Source organism: Cherax quadricarinatus, chromosome 21 (genome assembly GCF_038502225.1).
Source record: "Cherax quadricarinatus isolate ZL_2023a chromosome 21, ASM3850222v1, whole genome shotgun sequence".
Taxonomy (NCBI): domain Eukaryota; kingdom Metazoa; phylum Arthropoda; class Malacostraca; order Decapoda; family Parastacidae; genus Cherax; species Cherax quadricarinatus.
The window spans coordinates 20,045,816-20,062,634 of NC_091312.1; the positions used below are offsets into that span (position 1 = coordinate 20,045,816).

A 16,819-nucleotide genomic window follows, 5' to 3' on the forward strand; every position below is an offset into this window, starting at 1 on the left:
GGTAAACAATATTATAATAATAACTTTAGTGTGGTTATTGTGTTCAGTACAGTGAGTTTATATATTTACATTATATACAGTATTGGTCTCACAGGCCAGAAATGTTACTAGGAAAAGAAAAAATTAGAAAAGAAAAGAAAAAAGTATAAAAAATGTAAAATAAAGAAATGCGAGTTTGCGGAAATCACCGATGTTGCCGCCACCCGGTCATTTTGGGTCAACTTCTCGCCTCTGTATCTTGGTAAGTACTGATCAGAAAATTTTTGTTTGTTTTATTACCTTCACAAAAATATACTTTCTAATTCTGTAAGAATTTTTTTTTTTTTTTTTTTTTTTTTTTTTAAATTTCTTGGACACTGGGGCACCCCTTCCAATTTTGGCTTTGGACCCTGAAAGGGTTTAATATCACAGTGTGATTATCTCCATTAATAGCTAAAATAAAGATAATCAGCTTTATAATATTATCGATTAATTTTCTTCTTCCTCATTATTATTATTATATGTATATATTTATTCGTAGGTTGGTAGACAGCAACCACCCAGGGAAGTACTACCGTCCTGCCAGATGACTGTGAAACAGAAACCTGTAACTGTTTTGCATGATGGTAGGATTGCTGGTTTCTTTTTCTGTCTCATAAACACGCTAGATAACAGGGATATCTTGCTACTCCTACTTACACTTTGGTCACACTTCACAGACACGCACATGCATATATATATATACATACATCTAGGTTTTTCTCCTTTTTCTAAATAGCTCTTGTTCCTTTTTATTTCTTCTATTGTCCATGGGGAAGTGGAAAAGAATCTTTCCTCCGTAAGCCATGCATGTCGTATGAGGCGACTAAAATGCCGGGAGCAATGGGCTAGTAACCCCTTCTCCTGTAGACATTTACTAAAAAAGAGAAGAAGAAAAACTTTATAAAACTGGGATGCTTAAATGTGCGTGGATGTAGTGCGGATGACAAGAAACAGATGATTGCTGATGTTATGAATGAAAAGAAGTTGGATGTCCTGGCCCTAAGCGAAACAAAGCTGAAGGGGGTAGGGGAGTTTCGGTGGGGGGAAATAAATGGGATTAAATCTGGAGTATCTGAGAGAGTTAGAGCAAAGGAAGGGGTAGCAGTAATGTTGAATGATCAGTTATGGAAGGAGAAAAGAGAATATGAATGTGTAAATTCAAGAATTATGTGGATTAAAGTAAAGGTTGGATGCGAGAAGTGGGTCATAATAAGCGTGTATGCACCTGGAGAAGAGAGGAATGCAGAGGAGAGAGAGAGATTTTGGGAGATGTTAAGCGAATGTATAGGAGCCTTTGAACCAAGTGAGAGAGTAATTGTGGTAGGGGACCTGAATGCTAAAGTAGGAGAAACTTTTAGAGAGGGTGTGGTAGGTAAGTTTGGGGTACCAGGTGTAAATGATAATGGGAGCCCTTTGATTGAACTTTGTATAGAAAGGGGTTTAGTTATAGGTAATACATATTTTAAGAAAAAGAGGATAAATAAGTATACAAGATATGATGTAGGGCGAAATGACAGTAGTTTGTTGGATTATGTATTGGTAGATAAAAGACTGTTGAGTAGACTTCAGGATGTACATGTTTATAGAGGGGCCACAGATATATCAGATCACTTTCTAGTTGTAGCTACACTGAGAGTAAAAGGTAGATGGGATACAAGGAGAATAGAAGCATCAGGGAAGAGAGAGGTGAAGGTTTATAAACTAAAAGAGGAGGCAGTTAGGGTAAGATATAAACAGCTATTGGAGGATAGATGGGCTAATGAGAGCATAGGCAATGGGGTCGAAGAGGTATGGGGTAGGTTTAAAAATGTAGTGTTAGAGTGTTCAGCAGAAGTTTGTGGTTACAGGAAAGTGGGTGCGGGAGGGAAGAGGAGCGATTGGTGGAATGATGATGTAAAGAGAGTAGTAAGGGAGAAAAAGTTAGCATATGAGAAGTTTTTACAAAGTAGAAGTGATGCAAGGAGGGAAGAGTATATGGAGAAAAAGAGAGAGGTTAAGAGAGTGGTGAAGCAATGTAAAAAGAGAGCAAATGAGAGAGTGGGTGAGATGCTATCAACAAATTTTGTTGAAAATAAGAAAAAGTTTTGGAGTGAGATTAACAAGTTAAGAAAGCCTAGAGAACAAATGGATTTGTCAGTTAAAAATAGGAGAGGAGAGTTATTAAATGGAGAGTTAGAGGTATTGGGAAGATGGAGGGAATATTTTGAGGAATTGTTAAATGTTGATGAAGATAGGGAAGCTGTGATTTCGTGTATAGGACAAGGAGGAATAACATCTTGTAGGAGTGAGGAAGAGCCAGTTGTGAGTGTGGGGGAAGTTCGTGAGGCAGTAGGTAAAATGAAAGGGGGTAAGGCAGCCGGGATTGATGGGATAAAGATAGAAATGTTAAAAGCAGGTGGGGATATAGTTTTGGAGTGGTTGGTGCAATTATTTAATAAATGTATGGAAGAGGGTAAGGTACCTAGGGATTGGCAGAGAGCATGCATAGTTCCTTTGTATAAAGGCAAAGGGGATAAAAGAGAGTGCAAAAATTATAGGGGGATAAGTCTGTTGAGTATACCTGGCAAAGTGTATGGTAGAGTTATTATTGAAAGAATTAAGAGTAAGACGGAGAATAGGATAGCAGATGAACAAGGAGGCTTTAGGAAAGGTAGGGGGTGTGTGGACCAGGTGTTTACAGTGAAACATATAAGTGAACAGTATTTAGATAAGGCTAAAGAGGTCTTTGTGGCATTTATGGATTTGGAAAAGGCGTATGACAGGGTGGATAGGGGGGCAATGTGGCAGATGTTGCAGGTATATGGTGTAGGAGGTAGGTTACTGAAAGCAGTGAAGAGTTTTTACGAGGATAGTGAGGCTCAAGTTAGAGTATGTAGGAAAGAGGGAAATTATTTCCCAGTAAAAGTAGGCCTTAGACAAGGATGTGTGATGTCACCGTGGTTGTTTAATATATTTATAGATGGGGTTGTAAGAGAAGTAAATGCGAGGGTCTTGGCAAGAGGCGTGGAGTTAAAAGATAAAGAATCACACACAAAGTGGGAGTTGTCACAGTTGCTCTTTGCTGATGACACTGTGCTCTTGGGAGATTCTGAAGAGAAGTTGCAGAGATTGGTGGATGAATTTGGTAGGGTGTGCAAAAGAAGAAAATTGAAAGTGAATACAGGAAAGAGTAAGGTTATGAGGATAACAAAAAGATTAGGTGATGAAAGATTGGATATCAGATTGGAGGGAGAGAGTATGGAGGAGGTGAATATATTCAGATATTTGGGAGTGGAAGTGTCAGCGGATGGGTCTATGAAAGATGAGGTGAATCATAGAATTGATGAGGGGAAAAGGGTGAGTGGTGCACTTAGGAGTCTGTGGAGACAAAGAACTTTGTCCTTGGAGGCAAAGAGGGGAATGTATGAGAGTATAGTTTTACCAACGCTCTTATATGGGTGTGAAGCATGGGTGATGAATGTTGCAGCGAGGAGAAGGCTGGAGGCAGTGGAGATGTCATGTCTGAGAGCAATGTGTGGTGTGAATATAATGCAGAGAATTCGTAGTTTGGAAGTTAGGAGGAAGTGCGGGATTACCAAAACTGTTGTCCAGAGGGCTGAGGAAGGGTTGTTGAGGTGGTTCGGACATGTGGAGAGAATGGAGCGAAACAGAATAACTTCAAGAGTGTATCAGTCTGTAGTGGAAGGAAGGCGGGGTAGGGGTCGGCCTAGGAAAGGTTGGAGGGAGGGGGTAAAGGAGGTTTTGTGTGCGAGGGGCTTGGACTTCCAGCAGGCATGCGTGAGCGTGTTTGATAGGAGTGAATGGAGACAAATGGTTTTTAATACTTGACGTGCTGTTGGAGTGTGAGCAAAGTAACATTTATGAAGGGGTTCAGGGAAACCGGCAGGCCGGACTTGAGTCCTGGAGATGGGAAGTACAGTGCCTGCACTCTGAAGGAGGGGTGTTAATGTTGCAGTTTAAAAACTGTAGTGTAAAGCACCCTTCTGGCAAGACAGTGATGGAGTGAATGATGGTGAAAGTTTTTCTTTTTCGGGCCACCCTGCCTTGGTGGGAATCGGCCAGTGTGATAATAAAAAAAAAATAAAAAAAATATTTATTCGTTGATATTTATTAGTTAGGAAATAGATCATACACCACTGGTGATGTCTAATTAACAGTTATGTGGCCATTTGCCTTTGCACTACTCCTGTGACACGAGCTGACGTCAGCGGTGAGTGGTGTGATATTGGTAGTACAACGCCTCTTGCTGTCTCAAGAAGGTCTATTTTGTTTTCTCCTGTATTTAAGTTGAGAAGTTATCTAGAGTAATGTAAATTGGCTCTGACTCTAGAAATCCAACGTATTTGTAAGACTCCAAATTATATTAGAAGATCTACCCTGTATGAAGGACTTCTGTTATACTGTTCTGATTACAAGTGTTTAAGCTTGTTAAGTTTCAGTGTGGTGACTGTAACTTTATCTGATCTCTGAGTAGAAACCCACTCATCTTGAATGGATATCACTATAAACTGTGTATATAATTAATAAGTCTGCATTGTGTGTGTATCAAATTGATAACTAAAAGGAATCATTAAAATACCTTAAGTTTATAGCGTTATACAGTGGAACCTCAAATTTCGAACGTATCATTTATCGAACTCATCGAAAATTGAACACTTTTTTCGAACCAACTTTGTCCCTATTATCGAACTCGCCCCTATTTTCAAACCGCCGGGTACTGGACCTTTCCAGCAACCTGCTCTGTCTGTGTCCCCGTGCAGGCACCGTGAGCCAGTCTGGTTTTGATAATGCTTGAGTGAACACTAACCTGTGCTCTCATTCAAACATTTTACGATTATTTCATTGTGTTTAGTGCTTGTGGGACTGTGAAATAAGCTTCCATGGGCCCAAAGAAACTTGCTAGTGGTACCCCTGTGGTAAAGAAAATGAGAAACACCATATATGTGAAAAAAGAAATAATACAGAAGTATGAGAGTGGCGTGAGACTTGTTGAGCTTGCCAGGATGTAGGGGAAAAACAAGTCGACCATCGGTTCTATCCTGGCAAAGAAAGAACAAATCAAGGAAGCTGATGTTGCGAAAGGTGTTAATATGCTAACCAAAAAAAGACCACAGACAATCGATTAGGTTGAGAAGTTGTTGCTGGGGTGGATCAAGGATAAAGAGATGGCAGGTGATAGTGTTTCAGAGACCATTATTTGCATAAAGGCAAGGTAGTTGCATGCCGATCTGGTACAGAAAACTCCTGGAACCAGTGCTGATAGTGAATTTAAGGCCACCAGAGGCTGGCTTGACAGATTTAAGTGTTCATTTGTGACAAAACAGGTCTGTTTTGGAAGAAAATGCCAAAGAGGACCTGCATTACTCAGGAGGGAAAGGCACTCCCAGGACACAAGCCTATGAAAGAAGGCTAACTCTTTTATTCTGTGCTAATGCTAGTGGTGATTTTAAAGAGAAGCCTTTACTTGTGTATCATTCAGAAAATCCCAGTGTTTAAGAAAAACAGTGTCATAAAGAACAAGTTATGTGTCTTGTGGAAAGCAAATAATAAGGCATGGGTCACAAGGCAAATTTTCAAAGAGTGGGTCTATGAAGTGTTTGGCCCCAGTGTGAGAAGATACCTCCTAGACAATAATTTGCCACTCAGCTGCCTCCTGTTAATGGACAATGCTCCTGCTCATCCTCCAAACTTATTAGACCTCTTGTCTAGGGACTTCAGTTTTATAACACTGAAGTTCTTGCCTCCTAACACCACTCCTCTCCTCCAGCCCATGAACTAGCAGGTCATTTCTAACTTCAAAAAACTCTACACAAAAGCGGTGTTTGAAAAGTGCTTTGAAGTGACCACAGACACCAAGTTGACCATAAGAGAGTTCTGGAGGAATCATTTCAATATCTACAGCTCCATATGACTTATAGGTAAGGCTTGGGAGGGAGTGACTTCCAGGACTTTGAACTCTGCTTGGAGACAATTGTGACCAGATTGTGTCCAAAAGAGGGATTTTGAAGGGTTTGAGGCTGACCCTTACCCTGTCTCTGACCCAGCTGACCCTCTGCCTGTTGTGGACTCTATTGTGGCATTGGGGAACACCCTGGAGCTGGAGGTGAGTGGCGAGGATGTGGAAGAGTTGATGGACCACAGGGAAGAGCTAACCACTGAAGAGCTGGAAGAGCTTCATCTGGAGCAGTATCAGACTACAGCTGAGGACCTTGCTTCAGAGGAGGAGGAAGAGGGAGTGGATGAGGTGCCTTCTTCGAAGATTAAGAAGATTTGTGTCAAGTAGAATGATGTCCAAATGTTTGTGCAGAAGTACCACCCTGAGCAAGCTGAAACAAGCCATCTTTGCAACAAGTTCAGTGACAAAACTATGTCTCATTTTAGGGAAATCTTAAAGAGGCGCCAGAAACAGAGGACTGTGGACAGTTATTTTGTGAGACAGGAGTCCAGTGGCTCTCAAGCTGGTCCTAGTGGCATTAAAAGACAGAGAAGGGAAGTAACCCCAGAGAGGGCTTTACCTGAAGTCTCCTCATGGAGGGGGATTCTCCTAACAAACACTAACCCCAACTCCCTCTCTCCTCCTCCCTATCTTCCATATGCCATCACCAATCTTCAATAAAGGTAAGTAAAAATGCTATTTTATATGTTTATTTACATTTATTAATACATAATTGAACACTATGTTTGTTGTGTATATGTAAAACTGTAATTAATCTCTATAAAATGTATTTTTTTTTGTGAATATTTTTGGGTTTCTGGAACGGATTAATTGTATTTCCATTGTTTCTTATGGAAAATATTACTTTGCTTTTCAGACTTTTCGAATTTAGAACTAACTCCTGGAACGGATTAAGTTCGATATTTGAGGTTCCACTGCATACGTTATATAAGAGATATTTTATGAAGTTTTTTGTTCTCACTTTCATCATAACTTTTTTATTATGGTTTATTCATGGGTATATTTCATGTGAATAATCTCTGACTCAAGCCTCATATCCTATAGAAAATTGTAATACCCATCATTTTCTTCAGAGGGTCTGTCCCCTATTCTCTTGCCTCTTGGCCAGCCAAAACTCGCACTCCTTTTCTTGGAACTTTTTCTTCTGCTCACCTCCATTACTCTCAAGACTTCATCAAATGTGTTCGACCACGTCCAACTTGTAAGAAGTTAAGTCTTGACACTAAGTCCTTCTTTAGTAATGTCTCTTTGAATGATGTTCTCAGTTTTCTTAAGAAATCAAAATATTCAAATAAAAAGAAATATAAAAAATGAATGAGAAAAATCAAGAGATTCTGAAGTTAGTCACAATGGATTTGAGGATTATCCCCAAAGGTTTCTTTCAAATATATAGGAGTAAGATTAGTGACAAGATAGGCCCACTTCAAAGCTGTTCAGGTCAGTTCACTAACAATGATAAAGAAGTGTGTACAGTCTACAGCACTTATTTCCTCTCAGCTTTTATGCAGGAAGATACTAGAGAAATTCTAGAACCAAAAAATTGTGTAGGTCAGGACAAAAATAAGATATGCAAAATCAGTCACTAGTGACATGGTTGTCAGACAAATAGATAAAAAAGACACATGTGCAATAGTTAGGTATCTTTGTTCCAAAACGTTTTGCCTACACGGTAAGCTTCTTCAGTCGAATACAAAGGAATCAACAGAAGCAATAGAGATGTAAAGACAATGTAATCAGCCTATAACCCTTGTATACATGGTTTTGAGGTGGTCAGTCCCTCATCCTGGTGAAGAGTTCTGCTTCATAGTCTGGAATAATGTGAAGCTGAAATAACAGAATGGAGACCTCAGATTTTGAAAGACATCTTTGAGATCCTCGGCTGGGTCATCTTAGGATTAAGACCCGTGTCAGGATGCAGTTTCTGACGAGTCAGTCAATCAACCTTTTTGCTTCTGTGTGACTAGGTAATATTAAAAGTTGGACCATTCTTCTATATAAGAGTTATTTGTGAACTGTTCCAGTCCATGTTGTTGTGCCTATTTATTCTGTACATGTGTGGTGCAGGTGACTGGTCTGTGTTTTCACCAAGTCTGATAAGGAGATATGCTCAAGTTTTCATTTTTTGGTTTTGGGAAATACTGTTAGAAGTGTTTATTACAGAGAATTCTATTCATTGTCTTCTGTAATTGCCCTCCTTCCAGTTAAGACCATGTAGACCACGTTGGTTGGCTTGTACATTGCTGCAAATACATGTATATTCTGTATTAAATGGGGCAGCAAGGTGGAGAGCCACTGCAATATGGAGGGTCTTTGGGTCGAGGCATGTTCCCATTGCTGAAATGGGAACTGTTTGGAGGAAGTCCCCAGAGTGAGGTGCTCTATCATTTTGGTGATGGGCAGTCTCCCTGTTGGATGTTGCAGCCCTGAGTCATCCCAACTTGACTGTTTGTAGGCCATTGCTGCACTAAGTTTTAGTGCTGGAGCAGCAAGAGTCTCCCATTTAGTAATATTAATGCACGGGTATAGCTAGGATCCTGTATTCCTGCTAAGTCACCAAGGTTGTCTGGAAGAATTTTTATTAATTCTTCTGATGCTATATATATATATATATATATATATATATGCAATAAGATCACAGTAAACAGGTGATTTTAAAATATGCAAAACAACCACTGTGAAAGAGTAGTGAAATTCCAAGCGCTTTCGTGACTACTCACATTGTCAAGGAACTATGAAAGTAATACATCAAAGGAAGGCAATTAAAGGGCTTAGACCACACCTCACAGTCAACTCCCACAACAAAGAAACACCTGACGCGGGACAATGCCGGACTCGTAAGAAAAGAGGAACACTGCAGTAGGTCCACTGGTCCAACTAGACAGGTCCTCACGACAACTCACTAACAAATTATTCTACCCAAGAAATAAGGTTTATTATTTGTCCAGTGTATTATTAAACTCTCACCAAATTTTATTAATTATAAATGAATCTAATTTATACAAACCTAAGGAAATATTCATATTTTCAAAACTGCTTTTTATGAAACAAGATTCAATTATATTTGTCAACCATGGACTTGCCTGATACAACTTTCTCAACTTTTTGAAAATCAATTGGATGGTTAAAGTCTCTCACATGAATAAATAGAACATTGGAATCTTGTCCAGTTCTAATGCTATATTTATGTTGTTTTAATCTTAGTTCGAGACTTTTACCAGTTTGACCATAATAAACTTTATCACAAATTTTACAAGGAATCTTATAGACACATCCATCAGCATTTTGGTGGGAATTCTTTATCAAAAGTTTTTTTTGTTGTATCAAGATTTTTAAATACAACTTTAATATTAAAAGCCTTAAGAAGAGAAGGCATATCAACCAAGTTTTCATGGTAAGGGAGAACCAACATATTTTTAGTTGAATAAGGTTGGTTGTCCCTTTTTGGGTTGTAAAAAGTATTTCTAGCAATTTTAAATGATTTATCAATTACATTTCTCGGATATTTCATTGGCTATTTCATAAATTTTGGATATTTCTTCATCTATGAACTCTGGACTACAAATACGTAAAGCTTTCAAAAACATTGATGAGAAAACAGACAGTTTAACTTTATCTTGATGGGAAGAATGATAGTGTACATATGAACAGTTATTTGTAGATTTTCTGTAAATTTTAAATTTGAATTCATTATTGCTCTTAATAATTAAAACATCTAGAAAAGGCAATGAGTTATTTTCCTCAAACTCAACAGTAAAGTTTATAGAATGGGCTAAGCTATTTAATTTGCCAAGGAAATGGTGTATATCTACATTCTTGGGCATAAGACATAAAATATCATCGACATATCTGAACCATTTTGCTCTATTAGGGAAGATTGTGTTAAGCAATCTTGTTTAAAAAAATTCCATGTATAGATTACTAAGAACAGGTGAAAGAGGATTTCCCATTGCCATACCAAATTTTTGAGTGTAAAACTTATCATTAAATACAAATTTTGCATTAACAACGCAAAGTTTAATAAGTTTAATGATGGTAGGAACTGGTAATGGTAAATCATAATTAACGAGTTCTTCAGATAAGAAACTTAATAAATCATCAACAGGAACTTTCGTAAACAAGGAAGTAACATCAAAACTAACCATGTTAAAATCATTTAAGTCAGTCAAGGAGCTTAATTTATCAACTAAATCTAAGTTGTTTTTAACATTGAAGTTAGAAATTTTACCAACAATAGGGCTCAAAATGTCAACAAGCCATTTGGATAATTTATACGAAACAATATAGCATTAGAACTGGACAAGATTCCAATGCTCTATTTATTCATGTGAGAGACTTTAACCATCCGATTGATTTTCAAAAAGTTGAGAAAGTTGTATCAAGCAAGTCCATGGTTGACAGAAATATAATTGAATCTTGTTTCATAAAAAGCAGTTTTGAAAATAATATGAATATTTCCTTAGGTTTGTATAAATTAGATTCATTTATAATTAATAAAATTTGGTGAGAGTTTAATAAAACACTGGACAAATAATAAACCTTATTTCTTGGGTAGAATAATTTGTTAGTGGGTTGTCGTGAGGACCTGTCTAGTTGGACCAGCAGACCTACTGCAGTGTTCCTCTTTTCTTACGAGTCCTGTATTGTCCCACGTCAGGTGTTTCTTTGTTGTGGGATTTGACTGTGAGGTGTGGTCTAAGCCCTTTAATTGCCTTCCTTTGATATATTACTTTCATAGTTCCTTGACAATGTGAGTAGTCATGAAAGCGCTTGGAATTTCACTACTCTTTCACAGTGGTTGTTTTGCGCATATATATATATATATATATATATATATATATATACATATATATATATATATATATATATATATATATATATATAATGTATATGTATATGTATATATATATATGTATATATATATATATGTATATGTATGTATGTATGTATGTATATAATTCAGGTACCATGGTCTTGTTCATCGTAGATTCGAGAGTAAGATTGTAAGGTATGAAGAGGCTAACAACATCATAAGATAGAGAGGAACAGATAACACAGAAACATTGAACAAGATGAAAATTTAAAATCATTGTTACCCTTAATAATTAAAACATCTAGGAAAGGCAATGAGTTATTTTCTTCTAACTCAACAGTAAAAATCTATAGAATGAGCTAAACTGTTTAATTTAACAAGGGAATGGTTTATATGTATATTTTTAGGCATAAGACACAAAATATCATCAACATATCTATAACACTTATCTCTGTTAGGAAGGATTGTGTTAAGCAATCTTGTTTAAAAAAATTCCATGTACAGTGGATCCTCCTTTTACGTTGGACTCTGTTTTCGCAAATTTCAGTTATCGCCGACGTTTTTTTGTAAAAATATTGGCTCAGTTTTCGTTACTTTCCTCCGTTCTCGTTGGTGGTACGGTACCTGTCAGAATTCTGCGCACACACAAAGCTTCCCACACATGCATTCTGAGGCAGTGTTACTTTGTTTTTCGGTGTAAACATTATCCTGCGAGGCCATAGGAACATTTCGTAATAATTCATTGTTTTTTTGCACTTGTTTATTCAGTGTGACTGCTAAATAAGCCACCATGGGCCCAAAGAAAGCTGCTAGTGCTAGTCCTTTGATAAAGAAGGTGAGAAACACAATAGAATTAAAGAAAAAGACTGTAGAAAAATACGAAAGTGGTGGTGGTAGAGGGTGGTAATAATAGTGGTAGAGGGTGGTAGTGATGGTAGTACAGGGTGGTAGCAATGGTGGTAGAGGGTGATAGCAGTTGTGATGGTGGTAGAGGGTGGTACCAGTTGTGGTGGTGGTAGAGGGTGGTAGCGGTTGTGATGGTGGTAGAGGGTGGTAGCGGTTGTGATGGTGGTAGAGGGTGGTAGTGATGGTGGTAGAGGGTGGTAGCAGTTGTGATAGTGGTAGAGGGTGGTAGCGGTAGTGATGGTGGTAGAGGGTGGTAGCAGTTGTGATAGTGGTAGAGGGTGGTAGCGGTTGTGATGGTGGGAGAGGGTGGTAGCGGTTGTGCTGGTGGTAGAGGATGGTAGTGGTTGTGATGTTGGTAGAGGGTCATAGTGATGGTGGTAGAGGGTCATAGTGATGGTGGTAGAGGGTGGTAGTGGTTGTGATGGTGGTAGTGATGGTGTAGAGGGTGGTGGTGGTAGTGATGGTGGTAGAGGGTAGTAGTGATTGTGGTAGAGAGTGGTAGTGATTGTGGTAGAGGGTAGAGCTGCAAGAGCTCTCTGGACAGTTTTTTTGTGTGACAGGGGTCCAGTGACTCTTCAGCTGGTCCTAGTGTCATTAAAAAACAAAGAAGTCAAGTAACCCAGGATAAGGACTTGGTACCTGAAGTCTTTATGGAAGAGGATTCCCTTCTCAAACAATAATCAGTCCTACCTCTTCCCTCCTCCCTGTCTTCCATACACCAACAAGAGTTCAGTAAAGGTAAGTGTGATGTTAAATTATTAGTGCTTTATAATATATTCGTCATTCTTTTCTGTATGTAAATCTATATTTAATCTCTAAAAAAATATATTTTTTGTTAATACTTTTGGGAGTCTGGAATGAATCGATTGGATTTACGTTATTTCTTACGGGTAAAATGGTTTCAGTTTTCGTCAGTTTCACATTTCATCAGACTCTCTGGAACAGATTAATGACGAAAAGGGAGGGTCCACTGCATAAATTAAATAAATGTATAAATTTAGTAATTTATACATGGAATTTTTTGAAACAAGATTGCTCAATCCTAGCACCTATAAGCTAAATAATGTTGAACTTAGCCATACAGAATGTGAAAAGGACTTGAGGGTTATGGTAAGCAGCAACCTTCAACCAAGACAGCAGTGCCTAAGTGTACATAATAAGTCAAATAAATTACTGGAATTTATATCAAGAGGTGTAAGCAACAGAAGTCCAGTGATTATACTACAGCTTTAGTATAAACCTTGGTAATAAATGCTGACAAGTTGGTTTAGAAAAACACATAAGCAAACACTAAGACATATTTATTAGAAAACGTTTCGGTCCTGAGACCTTGATCACTTCTAACATACAAAGATTAAAAGACAGTATATATAGTTGGAGAGTGAGGTGTGAGTGATGCATGGTGACCTGAAGAATGCCATATTGGGATGAAGACAGGTAGACGATGAGATCATGTGACTCCTGTGTTACTGGGTAGGTGGTACTTTGCCTGGTTAAGTATCGTGTTTTAGAAGTTTTGTGGTTTCCAGTGTTACATTCTGTTGTGTTGGTGACAGCAATTAGCAAGGCTTCTAGACACCATTGGCATCTAAGGTCTTGTTCAGTGAGAACGAGTTGTGCCTCATACCAGTTCATCAAATGCCTCATGGAGTCTCTGTGGAGGACACAGGTGTACCTTAAGTCATCTCTGTTACTGGCATATTGATGCTCGTTCAGATGGACTGCAAGATCTCTGCCTGTTTCGCCTACATATTTCTTGGGACAGAATCCACAGGGGATTGTGTAGACGCCTGCTGTGGAAGTTAGAGATGTGGGGCTGCGTTTCATAGTGAGGTGTTTGATAGATATGTTTATGGTAGGAACATTTATGTTACTCTTAGCAAGTGCCCGGCGAGTATTCGTGGCAACATCGCCACATGGGAGCACTATGAACTGCTTAGAGGGCTATTCCAAGGGCAGTTTGTTGTGGATAGCTTGTGCCTTGAGTCTGCAATCCCTGATGAAGAAAGATGGAAACTGAAGAAAACAAGGGCTAGAGATGCGAAGACCTCTCAAGAAGCCAATGAGGACTCCTCTTTTAGTGTGGGTGTCTTGGTGTGAATAGAAGTGTATAAGATCGTCCTAGCTGGTAGATTTTCTATACACTTTGAAGAGAAGTTTGTCACTGTCGGGAGATCTGCGCAGGAGGATGTTAAGGAAAGGAAGTTTGCCATCTTTTTCGAGTTCAAGTGTAAACTTTATTGATGGCTCGGCTGCACTGATCTTATTGAGGAGGGCCTGGATATTGAGACGTCTCGGATAGAAAACCAATATATCATCAACATATCTTAGCCGGGTAATGGTGTTGGGAATAAGGGTGCTGAATTTCTCTGTCTCTAGGTTTTCCACGAAGAGATTGGCAAGCACAGCACTGAGCGGGCTGCCCATTGCCATCCCAGATCTTTGTTTGCAACAGTTGTCCTGATACTTGAAGTTGAAATTAACACATAGATCCACTAGACTTCTAGATTTCAAAAATATAAATATTTGCATCATTGTCAATGAAAATAAATGATCTAACTTTCTGTAAAAGAATTTCTGGTGAGAGTTTATTTTTTTAAAGTCCAGCCTATTTGGCAAGTTCAGCTTGTGCTAAATTTTTTATTGTAACCCTGATTTTAGGGATTAAAGTAAACACTGTTAGTTTACTGGACATTAAGAACCCACCTGAAGTCAGTATCCATAAACATAATTAATTACCCCTGACAGGAATGGTGATGTGTGCATTGATCGTGTGTTGCAACCTGTCTGTGATCCGTGTGCTGTGCCGCATGCGGGAACGCTTGCTGCCACGGCGCCACTCCCGAGCATCTTGTCGCAGCTCATCCTCGACCTGCGGTGACCCATCCATGAACCACGCCACTACTGAGGAACTCTCATTCGCTAGACTCATGGCTGTCCTCTCCATCATTTTCGTTGTGTGCTGGGTGCCGCAGCTGGTGAGTTCCAGTCAGCTGCTTTCTGCCTAACTAATTTCTACCCTGCTACTTTCTGCCTACCTAATTTCTACCCCACTACTTTCTTCCAAACTAATTTCTGACCCCTCTGCTTTCTGCTCTGTTTCTTTCTGCCCAGTTTCCTTCCATGCTGCTTTCTGCCCCACTCTTTTCTTCTGTGTTACTTTCTGCCCAACTTCTCTCTACCTCTTTACTTTCAACTTCACTTCTCTCTACCCCATAAGTTTCTGCTCCACTTTCCCCTCCCCCACTTTATTTCTCACTGCTCCACTTCTCTGCCTTCTAAGTTTCTGCTCCACATCTCTCTGCTTCATTTCTCTCTGCTCTACTTCTCGGTGACCCACTTTCCTGTCGACGGTGTTTGGTGTTGAGCGGAGGTAAATACAGTTTTGGTTGGAGTGTAACTACTGTAGTTTTGGGGTGCGAGAGTAGCTTAATATATTTGTACACTAACCTGTATGTATTCACCTATAAGTGATTAAAAATGTCGAATCTTTGGTCCTAGCCCCCACCTCTGCGCTGGCCGCTACAGTGTTCACACTCTCTCCTGGCTTAGAGTTTCTTATCGTATCTTTTCTAAAACCTACATATGGATTCTTCATTTACTACTCCACTGCCCAGGTTTTTCCACTTCCAGACTAGTCTAAGGCTGAAGAAATATTTCCTAATACATGTATCTGTGTTTTCAACTTCCAGCTGTGTCCTCACACTACAGCTTCCTGTCTCGAGCAATCTGTCCTTCTCCACCCTGTCAAATCTCCTTATTTTATACATTATCATAGCACTCATAGTCTTTCTCTTTATTGTCATTAGGTTTAACTCCCTTAACCCATACCCATTGAACATACTCCTTAACTCTGGGACTAGTCTCGTTGCAGACCTCTGCACTTTCTCCAGCTTGTTAATATATTTGAGAAGGTGTGGGTTCCATACTGGTGCTGCATACTCCTATATGGACCTGACCTATGCTATATACTGTATTGTAAATGACTTTTGCTTAGGTTTCTGACAGCTATTTTTAGAGTTGCCAGGCGTGCATTTGGTGCAGCAGTTTGGTTGATATGCGTCTCGGGCGATATGCCTGGTGCAGCTCATCCTAAGGTCCTTTGCTCCCTTTCCTTTAACCAGTACTCCATCTTTATATTTACTAGGGTTGAATTCTATTGTCACCGCACCACTGCCAGCGCAAATATTGCTCACCTATTGTGGCTGCATATCGGGTTCTGCATTCTGGTCTTGCATCACTGTTAGATACTTGTCACTCACTCCTGCAAGCTATTACCAGAATTAGAGTAGAAATAGCATAGGTAAGGTGAAGATAGTGTTGACAAGAGTGCGAGGTGTAGAGCAGACTAGCGAGGGGTGACATCAGACACTCTTAGAAGCTGAGACAAGCTAAATTTTACAACCTAGTTACTTTCTGTGTTTTATAAGTAGAATTGATAAGTGCTAGAATTACTATTGGTAGTTTTAGAATTACTGGTATTACTACTGGTATTTATTAGCAGTATGAATACTTAGAAGTGGGGGCACACATACACACGTGCACACACACACACACACACACACACACACACACACACACACACACACACACATACACATACATACACAGGATTTCACACCTTCCTGTTAACTGACCTGAAATCCCTCCCTCTCTTTCAATACCTATCTCTCTCTCAATACCTGTTTCTCTCTCTACCTCTACCTATCTCTCTCACTACTTCTCTCTACCTATACCTCTCTCTACCTATCTCTCTCTCTACCTATCTCTCTCACTACCTATCTCTCCCTTTGCCTATCTCTCCCTCCCCTCTCCCAACTCTCCGTTCTCCCAACTTTCCGCTCTCCCAACTCTCCCCTCTAACACCTCCCCCCCTCTAATGTCTCTCCCCCTCTAACATCTCTCCCCCTCTCATTATCTCTCCCCTCTCTCCCATTTCCTATCTCTCTCTCTCTCCTCTTTCTCTCCCCCCTCCCCTCTCTCTCTTCCATCTACCCCTCTCTCCCTCTTCTCCCCTGTCTCTCCCCCTCTCTCTCCCCTCTCTCTCTCCCCTTCCTTTTCACTCTCCCCCCTCTCTCCTACCTTTCCTTTCTCTCTCTTTCCCTCTCTTTCTCTCACTCTCTCTC

General features: G+C 39.5%; 1 protein-coding gene across 4 annotated transcripts in view; it reads left to right on the top strand.

Moving 5' to 3' along the window:
- The window catches only part of LOC128689001 (prostaglandin E2 receptor EP4 subtype), a 221,567-nt gene that overhangs the window by 81,018 nt on the left and 123,730 nt on the right, over positions 1-16,819 (top strand). For all 4 annotated transcript variants that reach the window (XM_070087283.1, XM_070087285.1, XM_070087284.1 and 1 more), the window contains exon 5: positions 14,442-14,671. In XM_070087283.1, coding sequence (XP_069943384.1) covers positions 14,442-14,671 — 230 coding nt within the window. The remainder of the gene's footprint in view (positions 1-14,441; positions 14,672-16,819) is intronic.